Below are 12,795 nucleotides of genomic sequence, written 5' to 3'. Positions count from 1 at the left end.
ACACTGGTTAATGGAGGTTGGTGAAGGGAGGTGAACAAAAGACCAGTTCGAATAGCAGTTGGGGCTTGGAATCAGTTACTGGGTAAATATAGCATTGTGGTAAAATTTGTAACCACCCCCACAACCCCAGTATGATTTTGCGTTATTGATAGTCTGAGCACATTATCGGTTCTTTGATTATAACAGTATTATCTGTCAATTAGAATCATTATTATCAACATTGACCTGCACTGCTTAACAGCTAGTGTCTTACAGACATGTCCAATTCATTACAACTATTATGATTGAGCACATTATGTGTACTCTTACTGTTGCTGGTAATGTACCATTTCCATCAATACACTAGGCATTCATTCTAGATTTGAAGCGTTCGTGACTGCAAGGATTCATATTCTTAGGTTTTTTTCGGTAAAGCCACGTAGGTAAAAAATTAAAATGAATAAAAGTATAATAAAAATAAAATAAAAAATCACGACGTTTCGGAGGCAACACAAGCTTCCGTCTTCAGGTGGAACCGTCACAGCACGATAGCTGTATCACTTGATACACTTGATGGAACCGTCACAGCACGATAGCTGTATCACTTCATACACTTTATACAGCTATCGTGCTGTGACGGTTCCACCTGAAGACGGAAGCTTGTGTTGCCTCCGAAACGTCGTGATTTTTTAATTTCTTTTTATTTTACTTTTATTAATTTAAATTTTTTACGTACGTGACTTTACCGAAAAAACCTAAGAATATGAACACTAGGCATTGTTCCTTCATATAATGGTTCACGTTACCAAGGCAGTAGCATCCAATTACATTTTACAATGCACACTATGTGCAGTAAATAATACATCCTCAGCTGGTGCAACCCTACAATAAATGGGCCGGACACCTGTCCCGGAACGTGGCCAATGCACACACCACAAACTCAACAAAAGCCATGTCAAATGCTTTCAATACATATCACTATTTACTGAACGCATGTCTCTCTCGCGTATAGCAAAATGAATAGCAACTTATAAGCCTATGTACAGATTAGTTATCCAGAAAATGGCTTCAGCTGATGTATGGTGGATTGCTTCAAGGTCTCTGTTGAATTTTAAGAGTTCACAGTGTCTGTCACCATGCTGAACACAATTCACAATGGCCACTTCATGAGCCAGACTGTTGGCCAGCGATTGTTACTATCAACTTCCTTCAGCTCAAAATGGAGGGCAAGTGATTGTCTTGATACATATCTAACAGAGAAGGTAATTTACCTATATATATGCTTGCCAATTCACCATCATCGGTTCAAGCAAGAATGACTGCTGAAGCCACTTTGTCAAAACCAGTCTATCGTGTGCCTGTATTGAACCAATGCTGGTGGAATTATGCATTCACATCAGACAATGTGGCCGATATGATGCATGAGAAAAAACACCATCATTTTTTACGGATGGGGACAGATATGTGAAGGAAGCATATTGTCTATTTATTTTCTAAATATCCTTTGCTCATGGGCCTGATTGTCAGCCAATGTTTGTTACGGTCACATCGCATGTCAACAGTTCTCATACATTGAATATGGTCCGAATCGAGGGACAGACAGATGTGTCTTATGCTCCCATGGGCCACACTGTTGGACAAGTCAAATGATTGTTAGTATCATGACTCATGGGCCCAGTCTAAGGGTCCAATCATCCTCTTGTGACCCAGCAGGAGGGACATCATTCTTATTAGTGTCTTAACCGAAATTGCATTGTCAGTGTCAATGCAACTAGTGTCGTCATTGCAATTGAAAAGATGTAACACGTATCTCAAAATAGACGCTACAAATGTGTAGACTTATGGACTGCCGTGGCAAGCGGTGTAAATGGAAATGTTTACCCAAGTCTGATTGACAAGAGACTGGTGAATCTTTACACCATGACAGATTAGCAATATTTTAAGTAAGCCCTAAACATTCATGCGGAAAATTCGGGCAAACATCCAGATGTAGCAAGACCTGCCTAAAAACATAGTCCGTCTCAAAATAACCACTATCAGTGGACAGTATGAAGGCCAATCTAAATAATCAGGCAACACAGCACCTTCCCATCTCTTCCTCCACATAAGAAACAAAATTACGTTTTTTATTAAACAACACAGCCTTGTGGGAGAGATTTATTTTCAGTGGCATTGGTTTAACACCAGCAAACCAGTGCACTGGTTGTGTGACATTCAGTGTATCCCATCAGCAGACTCGGTTAGGCTTTCCTGGATAACTATTTTTATTTAAAAAAATCTGTATTGCCGTATTAATATTGAAATTAATACCGCCAAGAGCTGTATTTAGCACAGACAAACAATGGCATAATCAGTTAGGGGCTTGGGACAAAAGCTGCTGCATTGCATACTGCACCCACTTCACGACCAAGGAATGCGGTCGTAAGGACGTAACAGGCTCAAAAAGCACACATTGAGTAAAACAATCGTGTGACGTTTGCCTAAATGTTGTTAACATAGCAATGTTGTTGTTTTTATCGTTGTACAGAGACAACAAGGCACGAGCGAGCGAGCGCCAACACAACACTGTGGAGATGCATTCGACTGCACCAAGCACTGTAATGGCGCCCTAACCGTGTTGTCTCTTACTGCTCTACAACAAGGCGGCAAACGCCGCCAAGTGAACGGGGATTGTTGCCTAAAAGAATAAAGCTCAGCACCTAACGATTATTTAAAAGAAAACCCCGCACAGGCATCGATTTAAACAAATAAACAACCACGTTTCAAACACTCGGCGCAAGTTGTTGTCAATGGCCGGTGACGTCACCGCCGTTTGCAAAAATAAAAAAAGGAAAATATTTGTTACTTTTTTTTATTTGGTGCCGATGTTTCATGATTCGCACGGGAAACGATATAAAAGGCGGTGTTTTCCCTCAGATACGCGGTGTTTGTGCAGTTTGACGAGGCTTTCTCTCTGTGTGAGCTCTCTGTGTTCGCGATGATGGTGGTGGTGATGATGGTTGTGGTTGTAATGGCAGGCAGGGGCGCCAACAACATGGTGCCAATGTTACTGGATTTACACAGAAAACGACGTAAAAGACGGTGGTTTCCCTCAGATGTGCGGTGTTTGTGCAGTTTGACGAGGCTCTCTCTCTGTGTTCGCGATGATGACGATGATGGTGGTGGTGACGATGGTGGTGGTGGTTGTTTAATGGCAGGCAGAGACGCGCACAACATGGTTCCAATGTTTCTAAATTTACACAGAAAACAACGTAAAAGACGTTGTTTTCCCTCAGATACGCGGTCTTTATGCAGTTTGACGAGGCTTTCTCTGTGTTCCCCATGATGACGATGATGGTGGTGATGGTGGTGGTTGTTGTAATGGCAGGCAGAGACGCACACAACATGGCGAGCAGCAGCGTGTGCGTCTGCACGTACACCACCACCACCCCCTTTCGATTATTTATATAGAAGTCGTACGATTTTTATGTTAGATTACGATTACCCTTCAGAAAGGGGGGTTTTTACAGTAACGTTAACGACATTAAATGGTTAAAAAAATCGTGATAAGTCATCAGCTGTATTAATATACTGCAGCGTTTGTGTAACAATGTCTTTATACACTACACCGGCAAACACGTGTTTATATAAACATTACTTTAGTTATGAGTGATGTTAATGTGTACTAAATAGTATACAGTATAACACTGTGCAAATAATAAAGCAAAAACCCACACACACTGACGTGTATACTGTATAGTTACAGTACATACTTTAAAGATAATTGTATTAAGTGTATTTATACACGTAAATTGTTATTGTTTTGGTCGTAAAGTACACATTTTAGATGGGTAACGTATACAAAACAATGGATAGTATTGTATCGTGCTAGCCTTTAAATTAACTTACACTCCACGGAGTCTAAAGCACAGCAATTATATATACTGCTGATGTAACTATTATACATCACAAACGTTACAAACTTCACCAACACAACGTTGTTACATTGTATAATATTTTAGCTGTAAAATATACACGTTAAATGTACACTTTTTCACATTGTGAGATATAAATTACTTGACAAACTGCTCTGTAAACACTGCTCTGTTTTTATTTATACTTATATCCATAACACACACTATTTAACTATTACACTATTATATTCTACATCATATTGTTGCTTAAATATAAACTAATGTACACGATATAAACAGTATAGAAATGCAACGTGTGTGTATATAACAAAGACAAAGCACTCCCGTGTAGCCTAACATACCATTGGGGCAAGTGCAGTTTAGTCGTGAGCACCCAATGAACAGCACTGACCCGGCCGCCTTTGTCTTCCTAGTGCCGACGTTTACGAAAGGCAACCTAATAACTTCAAATAGTTCGCTGTTTTTGAGTTGTACGCCTTTTGGCGTCATCTGGTCCAACACCAATGGAGACTAGGCTCTAAGAAAAGCTGTCTCGAAGTGTGGACCAATCAACTTCAAGGACAGTGCATATCATTATCATCATCAGAGTTGTTTCTTTTTGTTTGCATTTTAACTGCTTGTGTTGTGGTTATTGCAAACATGATGCCTTGTATAAAGGTGTCAGTTTTTGTACCAGTTTAAAGGGTAAAAACCTACTACTAGTCCTGGAGTGGTTCAAATGTTCGCCACTGATGTTGACCGTGAGCGGTGCGCTCACCACTTGCCCCACCGCTCCCCACGTGTACACGTTACGTGCGCTCACCACTCGCCCCACCGCTCCCCACGTGCCCACGTTACGTGCGCTCACCACTCGCTCCACCGCTCCCCACGTGTACACGTTACGTGCGCTCACCACTTGCCCCACCGCTCCCCACGTGTACACGTTACAAGCGCTCACCACTTGCCCCACCGCTCCCCACGTATACACGTTACACACTTTCACACAGACTGTTGGGGGCTCTATTGGAGAATGTGAGTAACACACAGTGACAGATGATACCAAAACACTCTCACACCGCCCTATATACTCTCAGTCTAAGTGCCCAATACTTTTTATACATTGTTATGAAGTGCATTGGGTGTACACGAACGCCACACAGCAACAGTGTAGATGCCAATCCCCCTGTCTCAATCCACTACAGGATGAAGGCCTCTCCCTCCCCCACGCTGTGCCGGGTCACGTGGGTTTTTTGACCATACTTCACCACGCTGGTCAGCACGGGATAAATACGCAGAGAGTATATACCAAAAATAATAATAAAACACAGATGCCCCGTGTAACCTTAAAGCTTACTGAAGGTAGCTAGCTCCTGCTAACACCAGCAACATCACACCAAGGTGAGTAATGATGTATTCACAGCACCACGCCCGACCACCTTTGTCTCCCCAACAGCTTGTGTTTACACAGGCACTGAGGCTGTCTACCTTGCAGTAGGCACATAACGGAATCAAATAACAATAAACATCAGCAGCTGTGCCCAATGCACTGCTGCATAAAGGACCCCCAAAACCGCCTCCGCTTTACGTTATCGCGATATGACAATCCACGATCACATCGCTCCATCTCCTCACGGACCCGTAGACAAGTCACCATTTGGTTTACAAGCGTGACAATCAAATCCAGATCGCGTTGTGCCAATCACAGCGCCACCCATCCCTCCTGACACACAAAAGACAAAGCAAACATCTGCCCGTGTAGCCCACACAGACTTAGGGGCCAAGTGCTGTTTGAGAGCTCCTGTTAACAAGGCCGGAATGACGCACGAAGATGAGACGTGGTGTTTTCTCGCCCCAACACACGACCGCCTTTGTCTCCCTATCCTGTTGATGTTTACACACCGCACCAAGGCACTGATTTAAAGACGAATCGATCTTGGGGCAGAGGGAGAAATCCCAGAATCGTTTCGAACATTCGTCCACTCGCACGTGATCCGTGATCCGTGAATTGGAACTCTGCTCACGCAGCGCAATCAGCTCACGAATGCGCTACCCATCCTCTCACACAGCCACACGTGTGTGTGTGGCTGTGTGCGTCTGTGGCTATGTGTGTCTGTGTGTGCGGCTGTGTGTGTGTGGCTGTGTGTGTGTGTGTGTGGCTGTGTGTGTGTCTGTGGCTGTGTGTGTGTGTGGCTGTGTGTGTGGTTGTGTGTGTGTGGCTGTGTGTGTCTGTGGCTGTGTGTGGCAGTGTGTGTGGCTGTGTGTGTGTGTGGCTGTGTCTGTGTGTGTATCTGTGTGTGTGTCTGTGTGTTTCTGTGTGTGTGTCTGTGTGTGTCTCTGTGTGTCTGTGTGTGTTTCTGTGTATGTCTGTGTGTGTGTCTGTGTGTGTGTAGCTCTGTGTGTGTGTGTACACACGCGCGCACAGCACCGAACTCCCCCCCCCCCCACGCCCGCCCGCTCGCCCCCACCGATCGACGGCTACGAAGCTCACCTCGCAGAATCGCTGGCAGTAGTTGCCGGACGCCGAGGCGAGCTCGCCGGGCTGTGCGCGGGGCGGCAGGCCGTCCGCGAGGGCGACCAGGCGGCCGCGCAGAGTCGCGCCGCCGTCCGCCGCCACCACCGACGCCTCCATTGTCCCGTCCTCCATGGCGGCTCCTGCGCGCAGTGGGGGAAGCGCGTCGCGCACGTGACGCCCAGCGCGCGTTCCTATTGGACGGCGCGGGAGAGAGGGAGGGTGTCAGCATGGACACCACCCCTCCCCCCCATTAACCCCGCCCCCAACACACCCCCCCCCCCCCTCAAAATCACCCCTCCTCCCCAACACCCCCCCCCCCCCTCAAAATCACCCCTCCCCCCAACACCCCCCCCCCTCAAAATCCCCCCTCCCCCCAACCCCCCCCCCCTCAAAATCCCCCCCCCCTCAAAATCCCCCCCCCCTCAAAATCGCCCCTACCCCCCAACACCCCCTCCCCCCCAACACCCCCCCACAAAATCCCCCCCCCCCTCAAAATCCCCCCCCCCTCAAAATCCCCCCTCCCTCAAAATCGCCTCTCCCCCCAACACGCCCACCCCCCACACACAAAGCCGACAACAGACTGGGTCCCAGGCAAGAGCCGCCGCTGTGTGCGGAGATCAGCGCAGGGTGGAGGTGGACGACGGTGATGAGAGAGGGGGGGGTTGACGGTGATGAGGGGGGGGTGATGAGAGGGGGGGGGGGTGACGGTGAGGTGATGAGAGGGGGGGGTTGACGGTGATGAGAGGGGGGGGTTGACGGTGATGAGGGGGGGGGGGTTGAGGGTGATGGGGGGGGGGTGATGGGGGGGGGTTGACGGTGATGAGAGGGGGGGGGGTTGAGGGTGATGAGGGGGGGGGGGGTGACGGTGATGAGAGGGGGGGGTTGACGGTGATGAGGGGGGGGTGATGAGAGGGGGGGGGGTGACGGTGAGGTGATGAGAGGGGGGGGTTGACGGTGATGAGAGGGGGGGGTTGACGGTGATGAGGGGGGGGGGTTGACGGTGATGAGGGGGGGGGGTTGACGGTGATGAGAGGGGGGGGTTGACGGTGATGAGGGGGGGGTGATGAGAGGGGGGGGGGTGACGGTGAGGTGATGAGAGGGGGGGGGGTTGACGGTGATGAGAGGGGGGGGTTGACGGTGATGAGGGGGGGGGGGTTGAGGGTGATGGGGGGGGGGTGATGAGGGGGGGGGTTGACGGTGATGAGAGGGGGGGGTTGACGGTGATGAGGGGTGGGGGTTGAGGGTGATGAGGGGGGGGGGTTGAGGGTGATGGGGGGGGGTGATGAGGGGGGGAGTTGACGGTGATGAGGGGGGGGGGTTGAGGGTGATGGGGGGGGGGTGATGAGGGGGGGGGGTTGACGGTGATGAGGGGGGGGGTTGAGGGTGATGAGGGGGGGGGTGACGGTGAGGTGATGAGAGGGGGGGTTGACGGTGATGAGGGGGGGGGGTTGAGGGTGATGGGGGGGGGGGTGATGAGGGGGGGGTTGACGGTGATGAGGGGGGGGGGGTTGAGGGTGATGGGGGGGGTGATGAGGGGGGGGGGTTGACGGTGATGAGAGGGGGGGGTTGACGGTGATGAGGGGGGGGGGGTTGACGGTGATGAGAGGGGGGGGGGGTGACGGTGATGAGAGGGGGGGGGGTGACGGTGATGAGAGAGGGGGGGGTGACGGTGATGAGAGGGGGGGGGTGACGGTGATGAGAGGGGGGGGGTTGACGGTGATGAGGGGGGGGGGGTTGACGGTGATGAGAGGGGGGGGGTGACGGTGATGAGAGGGGGGGGTGACGGTGATGAGAGGGGGGGGGTGACGGTGATGAGAGAGGGGGGGGTGACGGTGATGAGAGGGGGGGGGTGATAAGAGAGGGGGGGGGTGACGGTGATGAGAGGGGGGGGGGGTGACGGTGATGAGAGAGGGGGGGGGGTGATGAGAGGGGGGGGTGATAAGAGGGGGGGGGGGTTGACGGACCCCGGTGACCCGAATTCGATTCTCATTCACACAGCCAGCAACGCCAATGACGGTGATATCTGAAACAGTTTTGGGGGGGGGGGGGCTCCCCTGAGGTAGCAGCAGCCACCTATGAAGGCCCGCACGGTCACACGAGGTGGTGGGGTGGTCAGCCCCACGCCCCGGCCGTCTTTGTATCCCCCAGTCGCGATGTTTAAGGGACCGTCCATAAATAACGTCACGCGATTTTGGACGATTTTTGACCCCCCCGCCCCCTCGTCACACGGCGTCACAAAAAATAAGACCCCCCCTTAAATATGATGTCACAAAGCTCTGCCCCCCCCCCTCCCAAAAAATAAAACATGCTTAAAATCGCTTTAAACTATTGTCATTGTAGTGCGTATTTAATGTGGCGTTGCACTCTGATTTTGTAGGAGATAAGATTTATTAAAAAGTCTATTTAATTCAGTAGAACGTGTTGTCTATATTTATTTAAAGTTGCACGTTTTGATGTGACGTCACATTTCTCAAACCCACCCCCCCTAGTCACACATCGTCACAAATGTCTGACCCCCACCCCCCCCCCCCACAGGTGCGTGACGTCATTTATGGACGGCCCCTAAGGGCACAACGCACAGGGAGGTACCTTCATTTGAGGGTCGTGTTGACTCTGATGCAGGGTGGCGAAGCCCAAGACCGGTGCAAGATAATCGTCACTGGCACGTGTTGGAGAGAGGGAATCGGACTTCGAATGTGGAGTTTGCTGCACGTCCGCTTGCTCACACAGACACACACCACCCCCAAGACAAAGATCCCCCGTGTAGCCTTGACAGGACTGTTGGGGCAAGTGCTGAGTACCTTTTACGCCTTCTCAGGAGGGTCCCTGGCAATTTTCCACAACCGGGACCGATATTGCTGCTGTGTGGAATTCCAATTGCTGTACACACAGCACCCATGACTGTGAGTAGCAAACCTGTCAACCCCTGACCTTATAATAGACCAATTCAGACCTCATTGGTCACCCCGTGTCCCTTATACATCTCAACGTTCATCCTATACACTACTATACACCCCTATACACGACACTATACACTACACTATACACTACACTATACACTATACTACACACTACTATATACTACACTATACACTACTATACACTACACTATACACTACACTATACACTACTATACACTACTATACACTACACTATACACTACACTATACACTACTATACACTATACTACACACTACTATATACTACACTATACACTACTATACACTATACACTACTACACACTACACTATACATTACTATACACTACACTATACACTACACTATACACTACTATACACTACACTATACACTATACTATACACTACTATACACTACACTATACACTACACTATACACTACTATACACTACACTATACACTACTATACACTACACTATACACTACACTACTGCATACCAGTCAACCCCTTATCAGTGCCCTACCTTATTACAGACCAATTCAGACCTCATTGGTCACCGCGTGGCCCTTATACATCTCAACGTTCATCCTACAAAGTCCATTCTCAAGGAAGAAACACAAACAAATTGACAAAAAAATGTGCCCGCATTGAAACGGCTGTACGCCGTATGGACCTGAAAATTCAATTTCCATGTACAAGAATACGGGGTTTAAACCGTATGGGTTGACAGGTATGAAGTACCACCTATGAAGGCCGCTTGCTAATGATTACCCATCGTACCAAGACACTCACACGAGGCTGAATCGACCTAGGGGAGACCCCCATAACTTTTTCAGGTATCACCGTTATTGGTGTTGGTGGTTGTGAATGGGAATCGAATTCGGGTCGCCGGGTTCGTACAGAAGCACGCTTGCCGCTCCCTAACCGCTCACCACATCCACTCATCAACCCCTTTCATCGCCATCGTCCTCTCACCGCGCCCCCCAGTGTCTCACCCCAGAATCACTCACCACCTTCCATAGCCGCAAATCTCCAACTCACCTATCCCTTCCCCCACTTCCAATTTGCACCCTGCCATGACCCCCTCCCCCCCTCCCATCACTCGGCCCTCCCCATCAACATCCTCCTATCAACCCAACCTACGAGTACCCGCCATCATCCCCTTATTTCCATCACGATCCTGCCTCCCATCACCCCATTCTCTCCTACGACCCCTCCCTCCCATCCCCATCCTCCCATCACCCCATCCTCCCATCACCCGATCCTCCCATCACTCGATCCTCCATCACCCCATCCTCCCATCACCCCATCACCCCTCCCTTCCATCCCCATCCTCCCATCACCCCATCACCCCTCCCTTCCATCCCCATCCTCCCATCACCCCATCACCCATCACCCCATCACCCCATCCTCCCATGACCCCTCCCTTCCATCCCCATCCTCCCATCACCCCATCCTCCCATCACCCCATCACCCCTTCCATCCCCATCCTCTCATCACCCGATCCTCCAATCCCCATCCTCCCATCACCCCATCCTCCCATGACCCCATCCTCCCATGACCCCATCCTCCCATGACCCCATCCTCCCATGACCCCATCCTCCCATCACCCCATCCTCCCATCACCCCATCACCCCATCACCCCATCCTCCCATCACCCCATCCTCCCATCACCCCATCCTCCCATCCCCATCCTCTCATCACCCCATCCTCCCATCACCCTATCCTCCCATCATCCCATCCTCCCATGTCCCCTCCCTCCCATCCCCATCCTCCATCACCCCATCCTCCCATCACCCGATCCTTCCATCACCCCATCCTCCGATGACCCCTCCCTCCCATCGCCATCCTACCATCCCCATCCTCCCATCACCCCACCCTCCCATCACCTGATCCTCCCATCACCCCATCCTCCCATGATCCCTCCCTCCCATCACCCCATCCTCCCATGTCCCCTCCCTCCCATCCCCATCCTCCTATCACCCCATCCTCCCATCACCCCATCCTCCCATCACAACGCTTCCATGACCCACCCTTCCTCATGACTCCGGCCTCCAGGGCAGCGCGTGCAAAGTAGGCAAGGCAAAGGTGCTCATTTACCTGTTGGGTCACGTGCGCTCAGGTGGGGGCACCGGGGAACACGCATCACGAACACAAATAAACTAAACCTGTTCAACTGAACTATTTTATTTATTTGACCAGGTGAGACCCACTCAGCCTATAGACCCTAAACTACTCTTCAGCAATTGTTTTCTTGCTGTGGTTGTCCCACCTGATGACAGACGCTTGTGTTGCGCCCGAAACGTCGTGATTTAATTCATTTTATTTTATACCTACGTGACTTTACCGATTTGCACCCAGCCATAGACCAGAGTTTTTTTTGTAATAAATGATAGACACTACTTGGGGTGCACCCAGCCGCTTGAGGTTTGTGGATAATAGGGTTTGTGGATAATAGGGTTTAGGCCAGAGGTTGGCAACCAAAATAACAAAACATTTATTTTCTAATTCGGTAAGAAAAAGCCTTGATATTTCACGATCCATAATAAGGTTTATTTTGGGTTTTTTTCGCGTAAATAGAAATGCGTCGTTAAACCCGTCACCACCACCATAAGGTTTATTTTGGGGTTATATCGCGTAAATATAAATGCGTCGTTAAACTCGCCACCACCCAACACTGCCAATCCGTAGGGTTTTTAAATCCTTGCTTGCTTGCGCGCTTACGACCGTGCAAATTTTTCGGTCGTTTTTTAACCCACTTCCCGTGATCCAATCGAGCTGACATTTTGCACACAGACTCGTTGTGCGTGACAATTTATTTTCGTGAAATTTTTTTTCCAAAATTTTCCACTTTTTAGGAAAAAATTAATTTCATATTTTATTTAAAATACCAATGTGATAAAAATGAAACTCTTACTCAAGAAAAACAGAAATGAATAATAAAATAAAACCGATGCCACGCATATAAAGGATTTATAGTGAAAAACTTTTTTTTACGGGTTAATTTTTTTTTAAGCCGACGTCGGCTACGTGTCCCATAATGAATCACGTGTCACGAAGCAGTCGACCTCCGTTGGGGGCGAGGTTGATTGTAATGGGGTTCGGGTTTATGGGTCTGAGTTTAGGGGTTAGAATTTACGTTTTGGGATAGGGTTTAGCGGTTATAGTGTAACGTTAGGGTTTAAAGGATGAGCGATTCGGGGTTAGGGTCTTTGTGGGTCACGTTTGCGGTTATAGTGTTTGGATAGGGTTTGTTGGATTTGAGTTGAGGATTAGAGTTTTAGGATTGTGTGGTGAGAGTTAAAGCCAGGGTTTCATATTGATGGGTTAGGATTAAGGGGCCGTCCATAAATGACGTCAGACATTTGTGATGATGTGACGAAGGGGGGGGGGGGGGTGAGAAATGTGACGTCACATCAAAATGCACAACTTTAAATAAATATAGACAACACGTTCTACTTCATTAAATAGACTTTTTAATAAATGTTTTCT

The 12,795-nt window shown here is 49.2% G+C and overlaps 1 protein-coding gene across 3 annotated transcripts in view; it reads right to left on the bottom strand.

Moving 5' to 3' along the window:
- LOC133356938 (uncharacterized) overlaps window positions 1-6,532 on the bottom strand; it is a 53,060-nt gene extending 46,528 nt beyond the window's left edge. For all 3 annotated transcript variants that reach the window (XM_061574645.1, XM_061574641.1, XM_061574643.1), the window contains exon 1: window positions 6,361-6,532. In XM_061574645.1, coding sequence (XP_061430629.1) covers window positions 6,361-6,516 — 156 coding nt within the window. In that variant the 5' untranslated portion in view covers window positions 6,517-6,532. The remainder of the gene's footprint in view (window positions 1-6,360) is intronic.
- Between the last annotated feature and the right edge of the window lie 6,263 nt (window positions 6,533-12,795).

The sequence above is a fragment of the Lethenteron reissneri genome, chromosome 56 (genome assembly GCF_015708825.2).
Source record: "Lethenteron reissneri isolate LAM-NWPU_2019-01 chromosome 56, ASM1570882v1, whole genome shotgun sequence".
Classification (NCBI taxonomy): domain Eukaryota; kingdom Metazoa; phylum Chordata; class Hyperoartia; order Petromyzontiformes; family Petromyzontidae; genus Lethenteron; species Lethenteron reissneri.
The sequence above is the reverse complement of the archived record's forward strand: the minus strand, read 5'-3'. Positions and strand labels throughout refer to the sequence as shown.